Consider the following 27,130-nt stretch of genomic DNA (forward strand, 5'->3'; position numbering starts at 1 on the left):
ATAAGTTTGGTTGACTTAAGATGGAAAAGAGATTAAATGATATGTACCATTTTTAGTCATTTCAACTTTTTTTTTTAGTTTTTTTTTTTCTCTGAATGGTGAGTTGTAATCACAGTATTAGAATTCAGCAGAAACAAACAAGACAAGCAAACCATTAAAAATAGGGATAACGCAGTGTTTGTTCTTAATGTGGACTTTTTGAGAGTGAAAAGACACAGCATTCCCTCAACTAATATGTGCTTCATAAAGGACGCAGATCCTGGGTGTGAGTGAACTCCGTGAGCTGATATTTGACTTTTCAGGCAGGCTTCAGCGTGTTAGCAAAGCTCACTTTGTACATGAAGCTATCTCTGGTTGTGTTCATAGAATTCAGTGTGAAAGTTGGAAACTCCTATACTATGTCAGTACACTTCATTTGTTTACAGAACTGTTCACCCCTCCTTTACCACAAATATGGTTTACAAGTTTTTTTAAATTGTAGGTTTTATTAATGGGAGATCCTTATTATAAAGGAAGGAACTAGACTGTACTTTTCACTAAGGTAAAGGAGAAGCAAAAATTACATCCCAAGGCCCAAAACTCAAATGTTATCTCAACTCTTGACAGTCGAAAGGCAAACACCAAACAGGACAATGACAGAAGAATGGGGCCAGATATTATCATTAGGGGGAAAATTCTTTATGCAGCTTCGCATGTGGGTTTGTTGTTGTCATCCAAATAGGTTTACCATATAGCAGTAGGAGATAGGGGCTTCCCTGGTGGCTCAGTGGTAAAGAATCTGCCTGCCAATGCAGGAGACATGGGTTTGGTCCCTGGGTCAGGAAGATCCCCTGGAGAAGAAGATGGCAACACCCTCCAATATTCTTTCCTGGGAAATCCCATGGACAGAGGAGCCTGGTGGGGTATAGTCCATGGGCTTGCAAAGAGTCAGACACGACTGAGTGACTAAACAACAGCAACAAAGCCGTAAATAAAATGTAGAAAATGCCACCATCTTATTGTGATTGGGTTTTTAAAACTTTATATTGAACTTTTTTTTTGTACTTCATTTTATTCGTTTCAGTTCTACACAGTACTGAAGAGATCAGATAAAGATATTCCTTTTATTTAAAAATCTCTTCCCAAGTTCTTTAAATTCATTTTTAAGCAATCCTAATTGTAGACACATTCTTGAAACTCTGGGGAAAATTTTCTGGAAAACAGAATAGTGACTAAAAAGAGAAAAATAAACTAGTTTTCCTATTCATTCTATTCTGAATATAAGAAAAATTTCAATGTTTGTACATAAAACAATATTTAAGATAAAACAATTTATTTTCCAGTAGAAGCAAGTTATTTTTCTAGCTACTTCTAATGAAACTTTCAGAGTTGCATGGGAAAGTAACTTTTTCCTACAGTAGATGCTTAATGAATAGTGATTTATATAGTAATTAATTTGTTTTAAAAAATAACTTGATGCAAGGCATTTGTCGGTTGCTACCTAGCTTTAAAACACCAACGCTGAGGTTACTACACCTAAGAGTTATGTCAACATTTTGACAGTATCTAAGTTTCTTTAACTTACTGGCACAAAAGTGTTGCTTCTTAGTCAAAATAGCACTGTAAGACTGAAATTATAGAAAGAAGTGCTTCTAGTTTGTGTATCCTTCTTTCTTCTATGGAATTGTTTCTTACAACCTCACAATCATTCGTTTATAGAACCTCAAAGTTCTTGGCAACCTGTTCTTTACACACAAAATCTTATTTAAAAATTTTAAAAAGGGTTTTTGTTTATTTGTTTTAAATAGGCCCAAAGTCAGGATGGGCTACTAGAATCGAGGGAAGAGGTGTTAGAAGAATTAAAGAGTTTCCTGTATGTTCCGTGGCCTCCATGGTTTCCCCATTTGTGCTCCCTTGCCAAGACTGGTGCTGAAAGACAAGGAAGGTGGTGAATAGCATCTGGTAGGACCAGGTTCCCAATCTCAATAGCAGTTTTACTGTGGAACCTAGATTTCTTCAGGTTACTATCAAGCGTATCCTGTGCTCCTTTCCTCTCCTACCAGCCTCCAGGATATTCCCTCTCAAAAGGCAAATGACTTTCTTCTCGCTAATTCACTGGCTTTGCCTCTCTTCTTGTCCTCTCTGCTTCTGTAACACTCGTAACCACCCACTGCTTTCAAAGTCTTCTCTCAGGTCCCAGAGTTTTACACCAGTCCTACCTGGATTTTCCTGCTGTGTTCCTTTTTCAGGTTGCTCATCCTTCCTTTGAAGGTACCCACAAAGCTTGGTTCCCTTTGCCTTTGCCTCTTACTGTTCCCTCGTCCTGCAGTGTCCCCCCGCCCCCCGCCCCAACTCTTTCTCTGAATGCCTTTCTCCTCAGTGTGGCCTGTAAACCTTCAGAATCATAGACAGTCAGGCCTCACGTGGCTAAACCTAGGGCAGGGGCGACTGCAGGGTGAAAAGAAGCAAGACAGAACTGTGGGGCACACTGTCATTTAACAGTTGGCTTGCATGAATTTTATGAGGAGGCTTAGCATCAAGGTAATCAAAGGAGGAGAAAATTTCAAGAAAAATGGAGTCAAATGCTGCGGAAGAATGAAGTAACATAAGGGCAAAGGAGGATCAGTTGGTCTGGGCTGTGAGAAGGTCACTGGTGATCCTGTGGCAGACTCAGCAAATAAGGGCTCTTTTGATCACACTCTTCTCACGAGACTTTTGCGTTGAATGAGTGAAGTTGAACTAAGAGAAGTACTGTGTGTGTGCTGAGTTACTTCAGTCATGTCAGACTCTTTGCAGGGCCCTCCAGCTCCTCTGTCCATGGGATTCTCCAGGAGAGAATACTGCAGTGGGTGGCCATGCCCTCCTCCAGGGGATCCTCCTGACCCACAGATTGAACCTGCATCTCTTATGTCTCCTTCATTGGTGGGCAGGTTCTTTACCATGAATGCCACTTGGGAAGCCCGAAGTAATATCCACAGGATGCTTTTCTCTTCAACATTTCTAGGAGTGATGAACATGCATTCAGACCAAAGAAGCCTGGAATAAAAAATCATCTTTATTGATAATATATGTGCAGTGAGGTACATGAGTTCAGAAATATCTGTTGTAATATTTTTGTAAGCAAGGCCCTCAACAAAGTGACGACGTCCTGTTACGTTTGATGGTGTTACAGGTTCAGAAAACTCAGTAGGACTGAGGACTGCTGTTTGCTTGTTTTGTTTTTAAATTGAGGTGAAGTTAACATAACATGAAATTAATCATTTAAACACAGCAATTCAGTGGCATTTTTTATTACATTCACAATGTTACATAACCATCACCTCTGTTTCCAAAACATTTTCATCACCCCAAAAGGAAAGCCTGCACCCATTAAGTAATTGCTCCCCCTTCTCCCCTCCCACGAGTCTCTGGCAACCACCAATTTTGATGCCGTCTCTATGGATTATCTAGTCTGGGTATTTTATGTAAATAAAATTATACAATATATGACTTTTTGTGCCTGGCTTCTTTCACCAAGCAAAATGTTTTTGAGGCTGCTAGCTCCTAACTGAGAAGTAGCTCCAGTTAGAAAGTCAAACATTTCTCCACGTGGTTTTGTCATGGCAAAAAATCCTAAAGACCTTTCCCAGAGTTCTTCAGCATTTCACGAGACCACAGACATGTCTTTTGTTTGCTCATTAAATAATTGTTTTGAGAACCTGCTTCTTACCAGGCACGGTTTTAGGTGCTAGGGCACTAATGGAGACAGCACAGAGCAGCTGCTGCCCTCATGGAGCTTACAGCTAAGAGGAAAACCCCTGATTCACAATGTCAAACTCTCTTTTGTCCCTGGTTCCTGTTGAAAAGTAAGGCGATTTAAATTTACTTTAAAACAACATCTCATGGATTTTTCATTTTCATCTAATTCAGAATATCTGTGTAGCCAAGACTGGGAAATATGTTCACGTCAGTACTCATTTTAGTGAGATTTGTGAGCTGACTTTGGGTTTTACTTGTCTGTTTTGAGTTTCTGATCAGCTTTGTTATTGAAAAAGAGCAACAGTTTTTGATCATTAGTGTGAGATAGACCTTCAAAGCATTTTCTGAGCTGAGACAAGTTACTCTAACATTATTGTCAATCTGATAGATAGTGAGCAGGATTTGATTGCTCTAATGTGTCAGTTGTGATAGAATTTCACAGACAATGGACCTGCCTTTTGAAAAAAAGATTATTTTCTGGAAATAGAAAGTCCTTGAGCTATAGGGCCTGCCGAGGGCTGGGCAGGCATCTTTTCTCATCTGGCTATTCCTGAGGAATATGCTCGGGGGGGCATGCAAAGACAAACCCACCCCCCATTTCCAGGGCAATGGGAGTAAGTCAGGGACCTGACTGATGTTGATTTCATTGGATTCCAGGCATGTAGTTGCGCTAAAGAATTTAGTCAACCAACCACCAGTCTTAATGCAAACCTTGATAGGGTTATTTAACACTCAGCTACTCTGTCCTCCTCTATTTTCACAGACAGTATTTGCTATAGCTGCTATCCTTATATCCCTACTATGTGCCAGGCCCTCCCCCTAGGACTTCACAGACTTCTTTTCGTTTAAAGCTCCCAGCAGTCTCTAAGATAGACACAATATGCTCTGATTATCTTGAACATAAATGGTGTAACTGAGGCACACATGTTAAATTACTTGTCCAGGATCATACTACTAACCTGTAAAGGGGGGCAACCCAGGATTCATACCCAGATCTGTTTGCTCCATATCCCACAATGGTTGATAAACAGCGAACATTTTTGCTTCTTATCCTATTTTATTTTTCATCTTTATTTCTCCTTGCTAACTCTGAATCTGTTCTCTGCCCATCAAAAGGCAGAGTACTACAAGCTCTGAATTCTCATAAAAGCTGTCTGTTTGTTAAGGACTAGGCTCTTTCTTACAGTTGTTGATGCTTTTGAAAAATTTCTACCTATCTAATTTAGGAAAATAATTATGCATCTAATGATCAGACACTTTGGTTTTTTACATTTGGAGGAGGTGGTGCTAGGGAAAATATTGCATCAAAAAAGCAGAGTAAGTATATTAAGGGTAGAATTTCCCTTCTTTAAATTGATCCCCCCACCCTTATCTATATATCATTTTCTCCCTCCTGTCCAAACTTCCCTGTATTCTGCTTTTTGCTCTAGGGTAAATATGCTTATCTTTATTCAGTTATGGTTCTCTATGTTTTTGATACTTTTATTTGTATGTTTTTGTTTATAGTCTACTTTCCCACAAATAAACCGCTCCTCCCAGGGCTTTGTAAGTGGTCTTGCTTAGTGAACTCTTGGATCTGGAATAAATAGGGGAACACAGATGGCAAGACCTCTTGATGCTTTTGTCTATTCTAAGCACCAGAAATTTGACTGGAACATTCAGTTCATCCTAGTCTTTTTGATATACCTTAGTTTTCCAAAAGTTGCATCTCTTTAAAGGAAATTAAAGGAATCCAAAGGTAGTTATATCAGATCTCTGTTGGATTATTGTTTTATAGAATGTCAGGTTCCTTCATCTCCACTCTTTTGCTGATAATGTGTTTCTCATCACTTATAAAAATCTACCATTTAACTTAAAATTTTAAGAAAATCCTAGAGGTGAAGTCCTGGGATACCTGACTCAAAGTCATGCAAGTGCAGAAGGAAGTTAATTTGGATAGGTATTACTTGCTGCAATTGGAATCTTGGTCATTGTCATCATCATCATAATTATTTTCCAGCCACTTTTAGTTTCTCTGTCTATATTACACTAACATAAATAACTCTAAGAATAAAAACAAAACAAAGTAACACCAATTAATTCCACTTGGTCTTGAGCAGATCTGCAAAGATGTGTGTGTGTGTGTGTATGTGTGTATGTGTGTGTGTGTATGCACACCTGTGTGTAATTAAATACAGAGAGTCCTTGGTTTAGGCCAGAATTCTGCACCAGTGAAACAGGTTTATGAATGAAAAGCCTTTGCACAAATGGGTTTAATTCAGAATTATCTCTGAAAAGGCAGACTCTCTATTGGAACTTCATGTACTACTCACCATCCTCTTGGTTTCACAAATATTCTTAGGTTTTTTTTTTCTAAATCCATGTTTTATTTATCACTTTATCAAAGACAGGGAACATCTGAGATATTTTATAAAGCACCAGATAATTCCTCTAGAAAAACAAAACAATAAAAAATGCTTAACTAGCTTGAGGATTATTTGCTATATTGGGCTATCCTCAAAGAGAACATTTGACCAAATAACTTTCCAGCCAGTTATATCACTCTGTACATTTGTCTTTTTTTTGAAGACAACTTTTTAGTTATATAAATGTTGTAAATGTCCTTCCTCTTGGAAACTTTCCCTACTTTTTTTTACCCTCAGGGTATATTTTATGTTTGAGGTTAAATCTTGAAGAAATGGAGATTTTACTGAAAATATTGACAGAATTTAATTCATAACAGAAAAGAGTGAACGAGGGCAGAGTGATCAGCTCTTCTTTAATATGTAAAATGTAAAGTCTAAAGTGAATGATTTTCTAATGGGTCTTGTCAGATATTCCCCGGAGTTGACTTAAAAACTTTTTTGAAATTCCAATCAAGTTAAGAGATTTATAGGAAGAAAGAATTAGGAAAGGAAAAGGACAATATTATAGACAGAAGTTGAATCTTCTATGGAAATCTTCCACTCCAACTACTTTACTGAGTGAAAGATTTGTTCTTGTAGATGCTGCCATGCGAGTTTTATACTTTTTGTGGGCTTGCGTTTGTAAAGCCACAAAGGCAGGCTTCGGTCAGAAAACATGTCACAGAGGGCAAGTCCGAGTTACAGGAGTCCCTTGGGCTCAGCTCCTGGTGCCCGTCCAGGTGGCATGGTTCCTGCAGCCAGAGTGAGCCCCCGGGTTTGGGACCCTCACGAAAATCTGTACCTCTAAATGTTAAAACCAACCTGAGAGTTACAGAGAGAGCTCTTTTGAAAGACAAATGCAGTTATTTATTAGCATTCTCAGAGTCCAGTGTTGCCAAGATAGTATTTGAAATTACTGTACTATTTGATTAGACTGACTGACTATTTCTACAGCTAAGGATGTTAAAATTCACTAGTCGTCCTAACTGGTCATTAGTACTTCCTTTATCAGCAAGCAAAGAATAAACAGAAAGTCTAACAGAAAGTCATCATGGTGAACGTACCCCACACCTAAGCGAGCATGATGATGGCTGGTGAACTATATTAAGGGCTGGAACGTTGGTAGGAAAGATTCTGTTAGAAAATTTAAGAATATCCCTCAATTAATGTTTACTTTGTATCTGGACTCTTTTAAACTTAAGCAGGCTATACAGACAGTCTCTTACGTATGTATGCAGTGCTCACGGGTGTTTTGTGCTTCATGTGTCCTTGTGGTATCCTTCCACTAGTGGTTTCAGGAAGGACTGAGCGCTTCTTAGGAGAGCACTGTGAGTGCTGCTGGCGAAGCCTTTTTCCCACTCCTGAGGAAGAAAAGCACCATGGCCTGTTTTTCAACCAGACTGTCAAAATAATTCTGAATTGTAATGCAGATATGCTGACCTGTTAATACAGTGAGACACCTCTCTCTGTGTACCATGTCATGAATCCCTTGTGATTTTAAGAGCAAATTGAAAGGAAAGATGAGGAGAGAATGAGGTAGGCCTGGAAAACCCTTTATGAATTAACTGAAGGCCACTCTAGAGCAATTCTCCACGCACTGACTATTCCAGCTGCTTTATATTGACTGCCTCCTCAGCCCTTCACAAGCATTAGCTCACTTAACCCTCAGAATAATCTCTGAAGATGGACAGTGCTGACCCCCTTGAAAAAGTGGTGTGAGGCGATGACTGCCCAGAAAGGTTAAGTGACTTGCCCAAGACCATGCCAAACCCATTCAGCTTCTGTGTCCCAGAATGTGTCACGCTCCACCAAAGAGGGTAAAAATCAAGAAATCCAAGGTAAGAACAAGAACCCAACTGTGCAGGCAGAAAGCTGCCTAAGAGAATCTGGGCTGCTTCATTCATGGAGTCAGGAAGTGCTCAGAGAGTTGTTATTCTAGGGCTGGAGTTGGGCTGGAGGGGGGGGTTTCTGCCTGGACTTTATAAAGGGACAGTATGAGAAAAGTGAACAAGGGATCAAGGATCAAAGTGGAATCTCTGTGGTAGAGACCAGGGAAGAGAGAGGCCGTGAGAACAGTGACTAATGACTCAGAAGCTACCCTGCAGTACTGGGGCCCGAGACTCAAGTCCAGGAAGATGTGGGTAAATAAACCAGTCAGATGGTGCTCCGCTTGGGTCTGATCGGGAACAGGGTCACATTCTGAAGAGGAGGAACCCTAAAGGGAAGGCAGTGGAAAAGATAGACCTATGAGAGCTTCTGGCCAGTGAATGGCTTTACAGATAGCTACAACTCTCTTCTCTTTTCCCAGAAGCTGCATCAAGTGGAGAACCCAGGAACCAGAAGCAAGAGGGGATTTCACCATATGTGGGTGCAGATAGTACTCCATTATGCACTCCAGAACTGTGATAATATTAGAGTGAATGTACCTTAAAAGATGTTACAGGCCAACCTCTTTTTACCTTTATTTACCTGACAGTTTTATCTTCACCCAATCCAAGGTTAAAAATGTAGAAGAAATCAATAAGAAATAGTTAATTCCATAAATTACATATTTGACTATAATAATCTTACATTTTAATCTATGTTATTGCCCCCAGTGACAAATTACTATTGATAGAAAAGCCTCTTTCAATAATTTTAGATGTTATTCCAGAGAGGAATAGAGTTGATAATATGCTATCTTTCAAATTCATGCTTGGGGCAAATTTCTTTCCTGATTCTTCCAAGAGATTTTGAATGGATGAAATTTTCATGCTTGTGTTCCCTAATTCTTCTGCCTTTTTTTTTTTTTTTCCTTTCTCCTACACAGGAGGCTTTGAATGTGATTGATCCTGGCTTGATGGACCTAAATGGGACGAGTGAGGATGCCTTGGAATGGGATGAAACTGACATAAGTAACAAGTTAATTAGTTTGAACGAAGAATCGAATGACCTTGATCAAGAATCCCAACCTGTCATGCCTTCCTTAAACCTTAAAGAGACAGGTAGTGAGAACCCGAGTTATGAAGAAGAGGCAGGTGGCCACGGGGCATCTCAGTTTGCATCAAGTATCACTGCTCCATCCAGTCCACATGTTTACCAGGTCTACAGCCTCCACAATGTTGAACTCTATGAAGACAGCCACATCCCATTCCTGAAAAACAATCCAAAGTTCACTAGCATGACACAGCCTAGTGTTTTAACTAAGAGTCTCAGCAAAGACTCTTCCTTTTCATCTACCAAATCTTTGCCAGATCTTCTAGGGGGTTCCAATTTGGTGAAGCCCTGCCCATGCCATGGAGGAGACATGAGCCAAAATTCAGGTAGTGAGAGTGGAATTGTCAGTGAAGGAGACACCGAAACCACCACCAACTCTGAAATGTGCTTGCTCAATGCAGTGGATGGGTCCCCAAGTAACCCTGACACTGAACATCTGGACCCACAAATGGGAGATGCAGTTAACGTGTTAAAGCAAAAGATTAAAGACGAGGAGGAACGAATTAAGCTCCCAAATAGCTCTCAGTTACCCATTTCACCAGTGGGTTGTGTAAATGGAAAAGTTGGAGATTTAAACAGTGTTACCAAACATACCCCTGATTGTTTGGGAGAAGAATTACAAGGAAAACATGATGTGTTTACATTTTATGATTACTCGTACCTCCAAGGCTCAAAACTCAAATTACCGATGATAATGAAACAGTCACAAAGTGAAAAAGCACATGTGGAGGATCCTCTGCTTCATGGTTTTTATTTTGATAAAAAATCCTGCAAATCTAAACATCAGGCTACAGAGTTACAACCAGATGCACCTCCCCATGAAAGGATTTTGGCAAGTGCACCCCATGAAATGGATCGCAGTTCATATAAAAGTGGTGATGTAGAGAAGACATTCACTGGCATGCAGAATGCCAGACAGCTCTCTCTTTTATCTCATAGTTCGTCTATTGAGTCTCTTTCTCCGGGGGGTGATTTATTTGCATTGGGCATCTTTAAAAATGGCAGTGACAGCCTCCAGCGAAGCACTTCTTTAGAAAGTTGGTTGACATCTTATAAAAGCAATGAAGATCTTTTTAGCTGTCACAGCTCCGGGGACTTAAGTGTGAGCAGTGGCTCAGTTGGTGAACTGAGTAAAAGAACATTAGATCTCCTGAATCGTTTGGAGAATATCCAGAGCCCTTCAGAGCAGAAGATAAAGCGAAGTGTTTCCGATATCACTCTTCAAAGCTGTTCCCAAAAGATGTCTTTCCCTGGCCAACTGTCACTGGACATGGCATCTTCTATTAATGAAGACTCACCAGCATCTCTTACAGAACTAAGCAGCAGTGATGAGCTTTCTCTTTGCTCGGAGGATATTGTGTTACACAAGAACAAGATCCCAGAATCGAATGTGTCATTCAGGAAGCGCCTTCCTCGTTCAGTGGCCGATGAAAGTGATGTCAATGTCAGCATGATCGTGAATGTCTCTTGCACCTCTGCCTGCACTGATGATGAAGATGACAGTGACCTCCTCTCCAGCTCAACACTCACCTTAACAGAAGAAGAGCTGTGCGTCAAAGATGAGGATGATGACTCCAGTATTGCAACAGACGATGAAATTTATGAAGACTGCAACGTGATGTCTGGGCTGGACTACATAAAGAATGAGCTGCAGACCTGGATTAGACCCAAGCTTTCCTTGACAAGAGATAAGAGAAGGTGTAACCTCAGTGATGAAATCAAGGGCAATAAGGATGTAAGTAGTAGTGAGATGACCAATTCCTCAGACACCCTCAACATTGAGACCCTTCTCAATGGCTCAATAAAACATCTCTCTGAAAATAATGGGAATAGTAAGAATTTACCCCACACCCGTGAGTTAGGGACAAAAGGTGAAAATAAGAAAAATATTTTCACAGTTAATAAAGATCCATATGTGGCAGACATGGAAAATGGCAATATTGAAAGCATTCCAGAAAGTCAGAAGGACAAACTGAATGAGATTTCAAAGGAATCAGAAAGTTTTGGTTCAGCTGGGAAAAGGATTTCAGAGAGTGAGCATTGTAAGTGCAAACCAGTTATGGATGGCTCAGATGAATCAGATATTGCTGGGAAGGAGTCTGTTCCCCAAATGGCTAGACATGTCCCAAAGAAATGTCAAAGCCACCACCATTTTGAAAATCAGAGTGCTGCTTCTACTCCCACTGAGAAATCTTGTCCAGAACTGCCTTCAGAAACCAGTGTTATCAATGGACAGGACTCCAATGTACTGAAATCGTCATCTAATAATGCACCAAGTATGGCTGGAAAACCTGGTTGCTGCCTAGCACGTGAACAAAACGAAACAGAGGAGAATGTTGCCGCCAGTGACAACGTTTCCTGTTGTGACTGTGAACCAGACATTTTTCATCAAAAAGATGCTGAAGATTGCTCAGTACACGACTTTGTTAAGGAAATCATTGACATGGCTTCAACAGCCCTGAAATGTAAATCTCAACCTGAAAACGAGGTCACTGCTCCTACTTCATTAACTCAAATCAAGGAGAAGGTGTTGGAGCATTCTCATCGGCCCATCCAGCTAAGAAAAGGGGACTTTTATTCCTACTTATCTCTCTCCTCTCATGACAGTGATTGTGGGGAGGTCACCAATTACATTGAAGAGAAGAGCAGCACTCCATTGCCAACAGACATGACTGACTCTGGTTCAGAAGACAAGGAGGACACCGAATACTTCTTCGAGGCCTGTGTTGAGGAGGACCCTGCTGAAGACAAGCCCTGTTTCTCTGATGCTCCTCCAAATGAACCTGCAGATCCCACCGAGGCTGCAGTACCCCTGCTAGCAGGAGCAGGCTCTTCCAGGTTCAGCGATACTTCCCTCCTCGCCAGTAATGCAGACACGGTGGCCCTTTCAAGTCCTCCAAAAGGAGGTGATGTAGGAAAGGAAGTGGATGGTTTACCCGAAGCTTCTAATGTCCATGGAGAAAGCGCAGAGGTAACTACTCCTTCAAGGCTGGGCAGTGAAAAGGAGAGTTCAGAAAACCCAGGTGAGTCTGCAAGGCCAGAAGAACACAGTGCTTCTTCAGCCCCATCTGGAGTTCCCAGACTCTCCTCGAAGGCGAAGCAGCCAAAGGACAAGGCCGCATGGCATCCCAGCCCCACAGCTTTAACCTGTGAAGAGAATCTGCTAAACCTTCATGAAGAACGACATAGAAATATGCATAGGTAGAAGGTAACCCTCTCCAAGCATGAAAATCATCTCATTGAAAGGTACGTATAGTCCTCATGTTTTAATATATATTGAATACATTGTCACATATATATTTAATATAGACATACTTAAAATATGAGTTTTAGTCAACAAAGCTATAATAAGAGAAAGGACTGGTCAGGATGGCTGGTCATGGCAGATATTTACCTGAATAAGGCATTTAGATGGAAGAAATACCCCCAACCATGCAAGTAACTGTGAAGCAAAAGGGGGGAAAAACAGTCACCATTGACATTTTTAGTAGCATTACCTTTATCACATCATTATGCCAAGAAGAATCAAAAATTTGAGGAAGTAGTCAAATGCAGTAGAGCCTCAAATTCTTCCATTAAGGGAGGAAAGGGGGTTCTCCTCCAGATTGCAATTATCCCCTCTGATCAGAATGCACACACAGAGCTCCCCGCTTCAGCTTCTGTGCCCGGCCTGCTCCCTTCAGTGCCTAGAGATGATCAGTGATTAAGTTAAAGCTGCGTCTCCGGATCTGGGCCTTCCTTTTACGCTTCTGTCTAATGTAACTATCATCACATTTACTTCCCTGGTGGAAGGCTGTGCTGTCACAGGTCCTAATCACGACTGAGTCTGAGGATTCAAACAGGAGGGGAAAGTTGATGTTAAAGAAGAGGCTTTTATTTATCCACACAGAGACTGAGAACAGGCTCCAAAAGCAAATGCGGAGAGAATACATGACAAGTTAATGGCGTTTTGATAAAAACAGAATTTTTGAATTTTGCCTGAAGGTGACAGGCTGATTTCCATCCGTGTTTTTTTTTTTTGTTGTTGTTTTTTTAAAGAAAGTCATTCTGCTCTTCGTGTTTAATAAAACAGCTACTGATTGATAATTCTGATAGGATGATACAATTCTAAAAGTGACACCGAAACTCTGTTATTTCCCATTTCTAAGCCTCAGTGATGAATATACTTTCTCAATCAAGTTTAAAAAAGAAAATGTGAGTTTTTGAATGTGAGAGGTGTATTTCACCAAAGTATGAGGTACTGACTGCCATTTCCACCCCCTACTCCAGAAGCTTAATGCAGTAACCTAAACTCGTGCTATAGGAAATGAATTACAGAAGCAATCTACCCTAATTTGTTAACTTATTCAAATAACAGTTATTATACTTAACTATGCTAAAGATTATCTTTTTTGTGGCAGATTGTTTATTTTTTGATGAGCCTAATTACTGATTTTCTAAAAGTAATTTACATTTATTACAAATACATCTTTTAAAATGTGACAGATAATGTTGTTCCCATAATGTATTATGAAAAAAGTTACTATTTAAAAACACATTATTTAATTTGAAAGATGAATGGCAAACATCATTATTTTTTTTCCTGCAACACCTGTGCCCTCAGCTCATTAAAATGTGTGATTCTGTGTAGAGCTGCTAGAAATGGGGAGTGAGGGGGGAATCTATACCATATATATACCCTAAAAATAAACTCAGTATGCAAAATTGTAGGAAAGCAGCCCTACTTACTAATATAGCACAACTAATTTTCTGTGTTTCAGACTCTATTTACAATTGGCTGCAAGGGAGAACAAAAGTAGGAGAGAGAGAAATGTATTTTCTGTGAAACATGTCCACCCTATAATCACATTCTCCATCAGTATGCAGTAAAACTGACCATTAAGGGAGAATAACTGCCATTCCATAAGCTGCCTCAAAACAAGTTCTATTAGAACCAATTGTACTGCCAGCTCTGCCAACCTCCACAGAAGGGCCGGTAGAGCCTGGCTGATTTTTGTTTTCTGAAAGGGGATCAAGGCTTGAAAGCAACCCCACTCTGGGTGCAGACTTATGTGACGGTGACCCTCAAATCACCAGTCATGCCGAGATCTGGTCTTGAGAAGCTCTGGCACTGGAGAAACCTCTGGGGTGCACGCCTTCCTTTTTGACGTCCTGGGGATTTTTCCTCTCCCCTATACAGATACAGAATTGAAATGAAATGTAATGACTTGAAGCTCCATCTTTAGACTCGGGGAAGGGAATATGCTGATGGATCTGTGTAATCCCCACAATTTTACAGGCATGGACAGTGTAAAATTATGTGCCAGCCCGCCTGCCAGTTAGCAATATTTTGTGGAGCCCCTGCGGTTCAATGCCTGGCCAATCACAGGCAATGGGAGAAGCAGCCAGATTTTATTTCTGCAGAACTCACATCGCCCCCAAGTGACTTGTAATCAGCCTAAGGCCATTTAGGTAGCCATGTTTACCGGGCCTATTCAGTGTTCTCAGTTTCATGTAGACAGAACATCTGGATACCTAAACTTTTCACCAGTCATTAATGCCGGGTACCTGGGTGTAAGTATTCACATATTGTTAAAATACTACCAACCAGGACAAGTTATTTAATCTCAAAATGTTGACACACCTTCTGTGTTGAATGTCAGGAATGCATAGTAAAATTACATGTTAAAATGAGGTCAAGGTTTCATGTCTATGAAAGCTTAATTTTTGTCATTGTTCTCCCTTTAAGATTCAGAAAAGCAAAAAGAAAAACTCCACTTTTTTAAGCCATTTGAAAGCTATCACTTGGGATGCCCTTTTTATCAGGAAAATGAAGTTTGCCAAATTTGGGTTTTTTCCACCAGAAATAAGTTCTCAGAGGATGAAATGATTGTAATGTCTTCTAGAAGAGCTGTAACTTAGAATAGCAGTTATAGTCCTCAAGAGAAACAAACATTTCTTTTTGGCAAAATTTTGGGAACAAGTTTTTCGTTTACTGTGTTCTAATTAAAAGCCCACTGGATCTGTTTGAGACATTGTAACTTGCTCTAACACAGGGCGCATTTGCACTGATTTCCAGGTGCACTGCTGCGCCGTTCACTATTTTCATCTCTGTATCATGTTTCTACAAACAGAGGGGTCAGTGATAGCAAATCACATCAAAGAAAGGTAACTGGATAGATCCAGATATTTCTGCCTAATTTGAAGGAAGCATATATGTCTGGAGAGCCTCCTAGGACCTGCCTAAGAGATGTACTTTGCACTAATCTTTTTGCTGTATTCTGACAGTTATTTCTTCATAATCCTCATCATAAGCCTCTGACCTTTGGTGAATGATTTAACCCTAAACTTCAGGCTGGGTAAATCCTGTGATGCAAAAACTAAACTCATCACATGCAGCCAGTGTATACTGTTTTTTTCCTTTGGTTTTTCTCTGATTTTCTGGGGTTTTTTTAGTGTGGGAGGGTGCTGTATTTACTTAAGATGTACATATTTCCATCAGAATTTTTTTAGCTTTATTGCCTTTCCTACTTTATCAGTCTGCAAAGAGTTAGAGGGCCATAGATTTTGGGTTTTAGGCAAGTACTTGTATTTGTGCATGCTCAAATATACATATATACCGTAAACAGTGCTGCTACTCAGTTTTTATAAACTCAGAAAGCTCTGAAAGCAACAGTTCTCATGTACACAACAAATTGTTATTCTGTTATTTGGAATGACATTAAGTGTTTAATATGACCCAAAGTTGACCAAGCAGTTTAGGAAACTACTCTTGGTGGTAGTGTATTAATTTTCCCTAAACAACATAGATGTGATCTTATTATATTTACCTTTAAATCACTTTAATAAATCAAAGTTCTGTTGGATGTGAGGTGGTTTTAATTTCCTAGCACTTCAGAATAACGAGCCCTGCCACGCTAAATATCAAAGATTTTATTGGGCATCACCCATCTCACATGCACTCCCAGGCGCACACATGTGCACACTCACACACATACACACAGCCCAGATCTTTGTCTCAATCAGTTTATCCTGACCCTTTCCAAATGGGCCAGATTGAAAGTTTTGATTATCCAGAGGAATTTAAGTACTGTCATTTAGTTAGCCCATATTTGCCTCACCTAAGGATTCCCTACTCAGTGGCCAGATTTCGAATGAGTCATGTCCTCAGCATTTGAACAATGCACCATGCCTTTCTTGAGTTACTGCGTTATTTTACTGTAACAAATTTCATCCCATCTGTTCCTGTCTTTCTCTCCCTGTTCTTGATAACTTGCCTTTACTCCCCAACATCATGTGGCTCCAGCCAAACCACATTTGCTCAAGTTTTTCTGGCTCTTGAACAGGTTGCGAGATTATAGAGGAAGAGAGCAAGACAGAAAGAATGAAAGTAGTTCTAGAAGGACCATAAAGCAACCTGACATCAGACTTGAGAACTCAGTTTAAACCCCCACAAGCAAAAGCCTGCTATATTCTAGAGCTAGTCAGAGCACCTACCACAGTTGCATCCTGCATTGCCTAATTTGAATTGTTCCTCATACTCGACAGGTTGATTTTAGCCACTTAGAAATATGAAGAACCAATTGAGTTTGTAACAAATTTGTATCTGAGCCATCAGATGTACAGAAATAATTGAATCATTCTCATTTGCACAATGCTGTCAGTACTTTAAATGAAATGCATTCGTGTTTGAGCTAGAAGCCCCAGTTGTATCCTTTCATAGGCAAGGGCCTGAAGGATTTGGGTTTATCACATTTATGAATATTTCACCATTGTAAAATAATGGAATTGTTCAATCCCACTGTCACATGTATAGTGATTGAAGGAAGGGTTAAACCCAAGAGTCCAGACTCCCACTCTGTGAATCAAGTCAAACTTGACAGTTATTTTTCTTTAAAACTATGTCTTTTTAAAAAACAAAGCAATCTATTTTGCACAATGATTCTGAAACATTTGAGCTGTTACAAGTACTCTATTTTATGTATCCTTTCATTTCAGAACATTAGCAAGCATTTCTTTTTTTTTTAATTTTATTTTATTTTTAAACTTTACAATATTGTATTGGTTTTGCCAAATATCAAAATGAATCCACCACAGGTATACATGTGTTCCCCATCCTGAACCCTCCTCCCTCCTCCCTCCCCGTACCATTCCTCTGGGTCGTCCCAGTGCACCAGCCCCAAGCATCCAGTATCGTGTATCGAACCTGGACTGGTGACTCGTTTCATACATGATATTCTACATGTTTCGATGCCATTCTCCCAAATCTTCCCACCCTCTCCCTCTCCCACAGAGTCCATAAGACTGTTCTATACATCAGTTCCTCAAAGGGGCTCAGTTGATACTTTGCTGTGTCACTTTGGCATCAGCAGCCTCACATTTTCATACTGATTTGAAGCTATCTCAAGTATTCAAAACCGAGTTCACAAGCAAAGGGCTTCCCTGATAGCTCAGCTGGTAAAGAATCCACCTGCAATGAGGGAGACATGGGTTCTATCCCTGGGAAGATCCCCTGGAAAAGGGAAAGGCTATCCACTCCAGTATTCTGGCCTGGAAAATTCCATGGACTGTGTAGTCCATGGGGTTGCAAAGAGTTAGACATGGCTGAGCAACTTTCACTCACAAGCAAGAGTAGATGAGATCCAGAGAAAAAGTCAAACTTGGTAATTATTTTTCTTTAAAACTTTCTTTTTTAAAAACAAAGCAATCTATTTTGCACATTGATTCTGAAACATTTGGGCTATTACAACCTTTTTATTTTATGTATCCTTTTATTTCAGAACATTAGCAAGCATTTCTAAAATCGTGGCCTTCATCAGTTTTGCAAATGAAACAGACACTTCTGAAAGCTTTTCCTCTCACTTCTTTGTCTCTTGTAGGTAAGCCTGGCTGCAGCTCAAGGGTGGCCTCACCCTCCTCCCTGGGCTGGTCTCTGGCTCCATCGTGTCACTGCCGTTTGTTACATTGACCTCTCCCCAGATGAATCTTTCTTCTGAATGCGGTTGTCCACATGAGCCTTGTGATCTGGATGTGCACTGGTTCTCTTTAGGTGATTGTCTTTGAAGTTCAGCGAAGCTGCTTGTTCTCCCATGGATTCCTGTCCCAAGCTACCTCTACCGACCCCACCTCTCCAGCAAGACTTTTCAGTTTGCCTTCTCCCCTCCCCATCAACTCTTTAAAATTCTGCAGTTCACCAAATTGATGGTCCATTAAATTCACCTACCTGGAATGAACCCCCCCGCCCCCGACTCCCTGCCCTGCTGGTGGTACTTGACCAATCTCATGTTTCAATCTTGATTTTTTTTAATAGTATGATGCCTATGTTTATGGAAAGAGATTTACCTGAAAGGCCAATATTTGATTTTATGGCAGCAAAGGGAAGAAACACTGGTCCTTCTTTCAAAGTTAAGCAACTTTTGAAAGCACCATTTTATTTATTTCCTTTTAAAAAGAATAATCTATGCAGCACTTCAGGAAACAACTCTATGGTGTTGTATATTAGAAACTGGTGACATTCTACTATTAAATTATGTACAACGTTTTCTTTTTTTATGCTTCTTGAGGTGGTAATGAGAAAAAAGTTTTTAAAAAAGTGTGCCTTGCTGTATTTCTTATACCATTTATTAAAAAGCTGCTTTCATGGTAAAATTGTGTTGGTTTGAAAGGAGGAAATAGCAAGGTTAAGATGTGTGAATAATTTCTGTATATATGTATAACCAAGTACAACATTGATGTATAATGACAGTACAAAATGCTTTCATGTTTGTGATGTCTAGTGATGTGGAAAATATAAGCCTTAAATCCATTAGATTGCATGGCAATTAAAATTGGCATAATAAACATAGTTTATTGGGGGAAAAGGAAAATTAGTGATCTCTTTTACCTGTGTTCTTTACCAAATTATTGCACCTGGTTCTGGAAAAATGTGACATGTAGCAGCTTCCAAAATATTCATATTGCATAAGAGATGAAGCTTTCACAATTTTAAAAATCTTTCTGATCATTATAAAGATCTTGGAACACAAATGATTAAATGCCAGTTCCCCTAAACCAATAAAAATTTATCTTAGATTTTTTAATTTATATTTATCATTGATGGTATATTTTGGGTTTTGGGATACCTAGTATATCTTATATTTATGTTATATAATTCTTTTGAATGGATTTGATAGAAAAAATAGTAGAAAAGTATAAAAAAGTTGATTATTTTTTAATTTAAACTATAGATTTCAAGTGTATTTATTTTGTGTAAAAGAAGTTAGCTAAGAAATACTCCATTTGGTCTTTACTTGCTCTTGTTAAATGTACTTATGAATTTATATCCTAATGCCTACTAAAGTGCCTGACACATAGTAGGTACTCAATAAAAATCTGCTGAGTTGAAGTATTGAATTAGGTAATACGGATGACATCTATCTATTCATTTTGAGAAAGCTACACTAAAACACATAAACAATTAGAAAAAAGATGTAATGCAATATAAAACCACACATAATGTGTAATCAATTTATATCAAAATTTAAAAAATAGTGTAGATTCATATAGTCACAGTAATGACAATCATTCATTCACCTGATAATTCATTAATATCTTTTATCTGCAAGGCACTAGTCTAGACGTTGGGATGCAATGATACCAAAAGCCCTGCTCTTGGGAGGCTTAGAGACAGAATGGACGAGGTGAACACAGAGAGACTGAGTAGTTGTCCCGCAGCTGCGAAAGAGAGCAAAGTGGTGAAAGAGGCACAAAGAAGCAGCAACAAGGGACAAGAAGGAAGAGAAAGGTTAGAGGAGAGCAGGAAGTTAGACAGTAGGGGATAGTGAAGCTTAACTGCAGGGATAGGAGGAGGAAAGGTGAACTGGGAGACTTAATGAAGAGTCTCTTCAAAAGTTAAGTTGGAGCTTTTGAATGTAATATGCTAAGTAGCAAGGAAAGTTAATAGCATCTTTGTTTTGCACCTGATTTTTTTTTTTATTAGTAGAACCTTATGAGTGCCACACCAAGAACATTTTTAAATACTAGTCTATAATTCTGCCACTTAATAACTTTTCATTTTGTTGTGCCCCGTCTTTACCATACATATTTCTAAATCAATGAATCATCCTAGGTTCTGTAATGGGTAGTAATTTGTTCAAAAGGGGTTTTGGGCAGACATCTAGCTGCAGGATGCACCATGATTATAGGTGGGAGAGATTAGAGATAAATGCCTCGTGGAAAGGCAGCTGTAGACTATAATAATCTAGGCTCCCAAGGATCGTAGAGTTCACAGGGAGAGCGGCCAGGCTGTAGAGAAGAAACAGATCCCGGAGCACTCTGAATCTCTGTAGAGGTATGGTATTATTTTATATACTGAGACAACCTAAATTTTCCTTGGATGGTAATTAAGAATGCCAAGTCTAAGTCTATTGTAAAATATTTGAAGAACAAACTGGCTGAGCTGTTCTATTTACCAGTTATGTGCTCATTGAAGACTCTGAGGTATTGAAAATGTGTGTTTTTTAAGTATCTACTTAGTATTAACACTGAGTTTGTAGCATGACTTTCAGGTTTATTGAAAATGCTTTTTCAAGTTGGAAGGGATGAAATATAGCCTCAGTCTTTCGCTCTGTACACAACCCTCCTAGGCACTCTTGAAAATGGTCACACCAACTCTGCCTATACGTTTTTGATGTGACCATTTCAGTGTGTTCATTATCTGTCAAGGCAAGTTGTCCCACCATTAGACACGTCTCTCTGTAAAAAAAGGTGTTTCTTAGGTTGCTAAAATCTGCATTGTTCCGGCTTCCCCTTGCCTTTAATTTGGTCACCGATCTGAGTTCTGTCCTGAGCAAGTGCTCAGAGTATTTCTGCCCCTTTCTCCTGGCAACCCTGAAGATAAAACTGAGACCAGTTACTCATCCTCTCCCAGCTGCTCTGATTTCTGTTGTTCACTTCCCTCTACCACCCTTCATATGTCATGATTTTCAGATCCATTTCAACCTGACAGAATGTTAAGAGGCAGTATCCTTGAAGCTGAGGAACTGTCTCCATCATCATACATGTAGAAAAAATATCTGAACATTTAAGTGGTAAGTTTTCTCTCAGAATATATCCAAGATATATGTTTATTCTATTATTGTAAATTTCAATAAAGAAATAAATAAGTAAATAAATAAGAATTCATTACTTCCTTCAGTGCCCCAGTCCAGTGCCGGAGTCATCTTGAATCTTTTCCTTACATCAAATCCAAACCTAACCTGTTTTCATATAGCAGAATCCCCCCACCTTCATTTACTCATTCAACAAACATTCATGGATTACTTGCGGCCATGTGTTTGGCGTTTGAGACGCAAAGGCAACTAAAACGTGGTTTCTGCCCACAAAGTGCTTACAGTTGTTTTGTGAAAGTGCCTTTCATGTCCTTGAATAGGGTAATTTCTCTAGATTAAAAGAGAAATTTATTTTGTTTGTTTCATTTATTTTGTTTCCTATCTTGTGTCCCTACATTTCCAAAAATCCTGTGAGCAAAGTAATGTGAAGAATTATCTGGATTTGACTACTAGAAGAAGTGGAGTTTTTTATTTGTAAATTTTAATTATAGAAAAAAGTACATTTCAGATTTCTGGTCACTGAATAAACATACATCTTATGCAATAACAACAAAAACAAAAAATCTAATTTCAGGGCTTTTGAGAAGCTGAGCTTAATAATTTTGTCGTGTTTTATTAGTCCAACTTTAGGTTTTACCAACGCTGTAACTTTCCTGGGGAAAAATTTGATACAAATATGAAAACACACTAAAATGATTCAGCTATTTCTTACAAGTCAAATTATTTTAATTTCTAAATAGAACTGATATTATTTTGTAATTCTAACAAATACTTTATTTTTCAAGCACTATATAAGTCTTATACTGCAAAATTTTCCAAGTTGAACTCACTAAATTTACAGCTGTCTCTTTTTTCTATGTATTCTTTTATTCCAATTTTTATTTTGAAATATTTCAGGGCTATATAAATGTTGAATGAGTAGTATAGTAATATTTGTATACTCATCACTCAGATTCATTTATTATTAATATTTTATCACTTTTGTTTCATCTCTCTCTCCACACACACACACACACACGCACGTGCGCTTTGTGTGGTCAAACCATTTGAAATTAAATTGCACGTCTATAAATGCTTTGGCACTTATCACCAAAGATCAGGGCATTGTTCTTTAAGTTCACAATACCATCCTCACACCCAAGTAATGGATTAATAACATTGATGCAATAAAATCTGACAACACATATTCAAATTTCTCCAGATATCTCAGGAGTGTCCTTTTATGGTTGTTTTTGCTTTAATACAGGAACCAAAGATTACACATTGTTTTTAGTTTTCCTATCTTTTTAATCTTGAACAGTTTCCCTGTACTTTTATTCTTTCTTTCCCTGGTCCTTCGTAACTGACATTTCTGAAGGGCCCTGTCCAGTTTTATAGAATGACCCACAGTCTGGATATGTTCGGTTTTCTCTTTATTCAACTCAGGGTAAGCATTTTAGTCAAGAATAGTACATAGGTGATGTTCAATAGTGTTCAATAGCTACTCTATAAGTGTGAATGATTCACTGACATTCTTGATGTGTCTTGAAGTTCACTACGTACTCTTACAGCTCATGCTTCATCAGGATAAGATAGGGGTCAGCAAACTAGCTTGTGAGCTAAATCTAGCTCACTGCCTATTTGGCCTGTGAGCTAAGAATGGCTTTTACATTTTAAAATGGTTGAAAAAAATAAAAAGAGTGCTTCGTGACATGTGAAGATTATATGGAATTCAAATATTAGTGTCCACGAATAAAGTTTTATTGGAATACAGCCCCACACATTTGTTTACATATTGTCTATGGCTGCTTTTGCACGGTAGTTGCAGAGATAAGTAGTTGTGATGGAGACCATATGTCTTGCAAAGCCTAAAATATTTAGGTCCATTTCAGAGAAAGTGTTCCCATCCCTGGTCTATATTATTCTTAATTCTGACACCATTTTCTTAGAGGCAGGTAGGTTTTCATTTGCAAAATCAGTGTATTAGCACCTACAATAGTTTTTTGCTTTCTAGGTTTTATTGAGTTCTTAATTTCAGTTTCACGTGTCCTTAGTAAAATGAAGTGTGCTTTGCTTCATAAGATTGTTCTACATCCACAGTTGGTTTAAGGATTTAAATGTAGTTCACTTATTACAGACTGTCTTTGATTGATTTAGAGGATTAGTCAATTATAGACTAAGTCATTAATTCAATCAAAACCATCAGAAAAATTGACACAAGCTAAACTCACTTCACTTTACCAATAAACTGGAATCGCTTTTCTAAATGTTTTTCTAAAGTAGTCCACAGAAATTTAAAAACAATCCATTTCAGAATCAGGGTCTTCAAATTTATTTTTGAACCCCAAAAAGGTAAAACCATGATCGAGGATTATATAAGATACACTTGCATTTCCTAAGGCCTGGTCATAAATAACCATCTGACTTTATCAAGGAGATAAGTACACACCACAGATCCTGCTGTGGTCATAGGTAGACAGTTTTTGAAAAGAAGCTGTTCAAAGGTTACAGACTTGCTACACTTTTGCTAATTCACTTTTGTCAGCCCTACCACCTCCCACTGCCATTATGCCTAGGGAGGGGCCACACAAAGACAGCGGCCTTTTCGCCATTTTCTCTCTCAAAAGCAAACTCTTCTTTCCACATATCAACAGCCTCTTAATTTGAGAATTATGTATTTGCATTTCCAGAGTAAAATAACAAAATGACATATGCAAGGCAAGCCCACAATGTTAAGGTTTCTGCAGCAAAGCCATTGTGGCCAGTGCTTTGAGAACACTCTGTTCCTTGACTAATAGGCCCTCACAAAGCAGAAAACATGCAAGAATGGTTTGTATTGGGTTTTAAAGTAAGCTAGAAAATGCATAAAACAACTTTTCTCAGTCTGTTTTCTATTGCAACACACACAACTTGGAAGGTTGTGTGAGACACTTCCAACTTTTGCCAAGAATTGATAAGCAATTTCCAGTCAGGAAAGGCTCTGCCCACTTCTCTCCCACTCATGAAGGGGATCTTAATGTGGCAAAGTGCGGTGGCATATCCATAGTGTATGGGTAGCTTTTAAGACAATCTATTTCATGCTTACACAAAAAGCGATTTCCTAAACATTGGTACTTTATTATTGGTTACAAATCCCTTGTGATAGCTTAAGAACCACTGATATTGAGGCTTGCACTCTCTTGCTTGAAAGGAAGTGCCCCCATACCTGGGAAATGGCTTCCAAAGAACAAGAGACTCAACCAACACCCCTGTTCCACAGCCACAAAGAACTTGAGCTTTCTGGTGAGTACGTTCTTAAAAACAAGTGAGTTTATGGGCAGCTAATGCAAAATGCGAGAAAACTTGGCCTCAGATTTACATTAGTGAAACGGCCCATTTTGATGATTTAACCCAAGCAACTTCACTCCTTATTAACTACAGAGGCATAACATACAGAACATTCAGATTTTCCAGATGTTCACAGTCTTTGGTGTCTCTACCGTAGAGGCTGCCACGTTCATCAACCTTATAGACTGCAGCCTCGCTTTTTCTCCCTTCATCTATTTTGTGTGGCAAATTTGGACTTGGATCACCAGGTGTAAAATCTGCTGTTTTTCCACACCATCAAGAGACATATTAATGGATTTTATTAACTTACTAAAAGTAATAACTAATTCATTAACGAAATGATTTTGTGAAAACTATACCAAAATTACTAAAACATTTATTTGTCCTTACACTTAACCTCCAATTAAAAAAAAAAATCCCACCTCCCTATAAAAAATGGGCCATTACAGCCATGAAACAAATATTATTCAGCAACATTCATTCAAGGACTAAAATGATTTAAGGCATTAACAACATAAAAATGCAGAAGATCCTCTTTAAATCCCAATATTCCCTAACCACTGGTTTATAAAAAATGCTCTAAGGTTTATAGAATTAGTCTGGTACTATTAGTTGATCAAGTTACTTACACTGTCAGCAATTCAAGACAAATAATTCCCTCTGTGTGTGTGTGTTTGCTTGCTTGCAAGCATGTTTCATTTAGTTTAAAGTGTCTTTTTATAGAGAAATTCACATTGCTGAATTTCATCTTGTCATTACAATGGTGTGAAAGTCAAATCAGTCTTCACACAGGTTCTCTCATGCCTGCCAATCTCAAATGACTGACGATGCTTACAGCCAGGTTTTGTAAAATGAAAGCTCCTTAATTTTTCAGGAAATAGTTCTTTTTTTACATATATACTACTTGCCCATTTTCTAAATATGTTTTTTAGTGTTCTAAGTTTAAGAGTATTCTCTTATACTAATGATGAAAATTATATGGAAAAATAGTTTATAGACAGTAAAATTGCTAACTATTTGAAGGTTAAGAGGTATTCTTCAACATGAATGAAATACTTAATTGCTATATTTAAAAAATAAAAGATGACAGATTCTGATTGTGAATAACTGAACACCAGAATATTCCTCTTACCCTACGAATCTGATTAAGTCATGTGTGATTTCCTGGCAACTTAAGTTTTTTTAAAGATTTTATTTATTTTTGGTTGTGTCGGGCCTTCATTCCCTTGCGGGCTTTTCTCTAGTTGCGGTGAGCCAGGGCGCCACCCTAGTTGTCATGCAAAGGCTTCTCAATGTGGTGGTTTCTCTTCTTGCAGAGCTTGGGCCCCAGAGCACAGGCTCAATAATTGTGGCACAGAAGCTTCGTTGTTCCACAACATGTGGGATCTTCCTGACCCAGGGCCAGACCTGTGTCTCCTGCATTGGCAGACAGATTGTTTAATTTACCCCTGAGCAACCAGGGAAGCCCTAAACAGTTTTAAAATTTAATCTTTGATGATTCAGCATTATCATAATGATGACCAGTTATTATTTAGTTGGACAAATAAGTTATAGGAAATCAGGTTAAGACAGTAAACACACCCTGGATATTATTTTTTAAATCAATATAATTAATAAAAATAATACCTTTTGACTACCCACTATGTGCCAGTCACTATGCTAATTTTATGCCCATTAAAAAAAAATGTATTGGAGTACAGTTGATTGACAGTGTTGTGTTAGTTTCAAGTGTACAGCAAAGTGAATCAGTTACACAAATAGCTGCTCCCTTTTAAATTACTTTCCCATACGGGTCATTACAGAGTGTACTGAGTAGAGTTCCCTGTGCTATACAGGAGGTCCTTATGAGTTACATATTCTATAGGTAGTAGTGTGTTTATGTGAATCCCAGTCTCCCAGTTTATCCCTCCCCTCCTTACCCCTGATAACCGTAAGTTTGTTTTCTACGTCTATAACTCTATTTCTGTTTTGTAGATAAGTTCGTTTTTACCCATTTTTTTAGATTCCACAGATAAGCTAGATCATGCGATATTTGTCTTGCTCTGTCTGAATTACTGCACTCAGTATGACGATCTCTAGATCCATCCGTGTTGCTGCAGATCTCATTATTTCATCCTGCTTTATGCATGCCCATTTTACAATAAGGCAACTGAGGACTGGAAAGGTAGGTGGGGGCCTGCACCCTAGAGGCCTGCAAGCCCTGTACTTAACCAGCTCAAGAGCAAAGAAAGAGCTCAGAGTCAGTGACGGAGATAACAGTAATTTTTAATAGATGGGGGAGGAGGGGTCTTCCGCTTCTAAAGCAAAATCCTGGAGCAACGCCCCACTGTGTGTGGCAGGTGGTGAACTGGACATGGAAGTTGTTTTTACCAACAGGAGAAGAGGAAGAGTAACAGTTATAGAGGGAATTGACAGCAAGTTGGCTCATCGGTTGCCAGGGAAACCAGCAGAGGTGGGTACCCTTCACCACCCCTCTGATAAGCTATCATAGTGGAGATAATTCTGATCTGAAAATCAGAATAATCACTGGCTGGGACTGTGGGCAAGTACACAGGCATTTACTGATTAGGCTCTATGATTTAAGAGGGGAGGTCGGTCAGGAGAGTAGCATGTAGATGAGACAGGGACTGGTTGAGCAGGGGATATACAGAGAGCAAGCGAACAGCCATCTTGAGTGGC

At 38.9% G+C, this 27,130-nt stretch overlaps 1 protein-coding gene across 3 annotated transcripts in view; it reads left to right on the forward strand.

The window, feature by feature from the left end:
- AKAP6 (A-kinase anchoring protein 6) overlaps positions 1-21,720 on the forward strand; it is a 401,429-nt gene extending 379,709 nt beyond the window's left edge. For all 3 annotated transcript variants that reach the window (XM_070358705.1, XM_070358707.1, XM_070358706.1), the window contains exons 13-14: positions 8,911-12,323; positions 17,936-21,720. In XM_070358705.1, coding sequence (XP_070214806.1) covers positions 8,911-12,282 — 3,372 coding nt within the window. In that variant the 3' untranslated portion in view covers positions 12,283-12,323; positions 17,936-21,720. The remainder of the gene's footprint in view (positions 1-8,910; positions 12,324-17,935) is intronic.
- Positions 21,721-27,130: the final 5,410 nt, after the last annotated feature.

Source organism: Bos mutus, chromosome 21 (assembly GCF_027580195.1).
Source record: "Bos mutus isolate GX-2022 chromosome 21, NWIPB_WYAK_1.1, whole genome shotgun sequence".
Classification (NCBI taxonomy): domain Eukaryota; kingdom Metazoa; phylum Chordata; class Mammalia; order Artiodactyla; family Bovidae; genus Bos; species Bos mutus.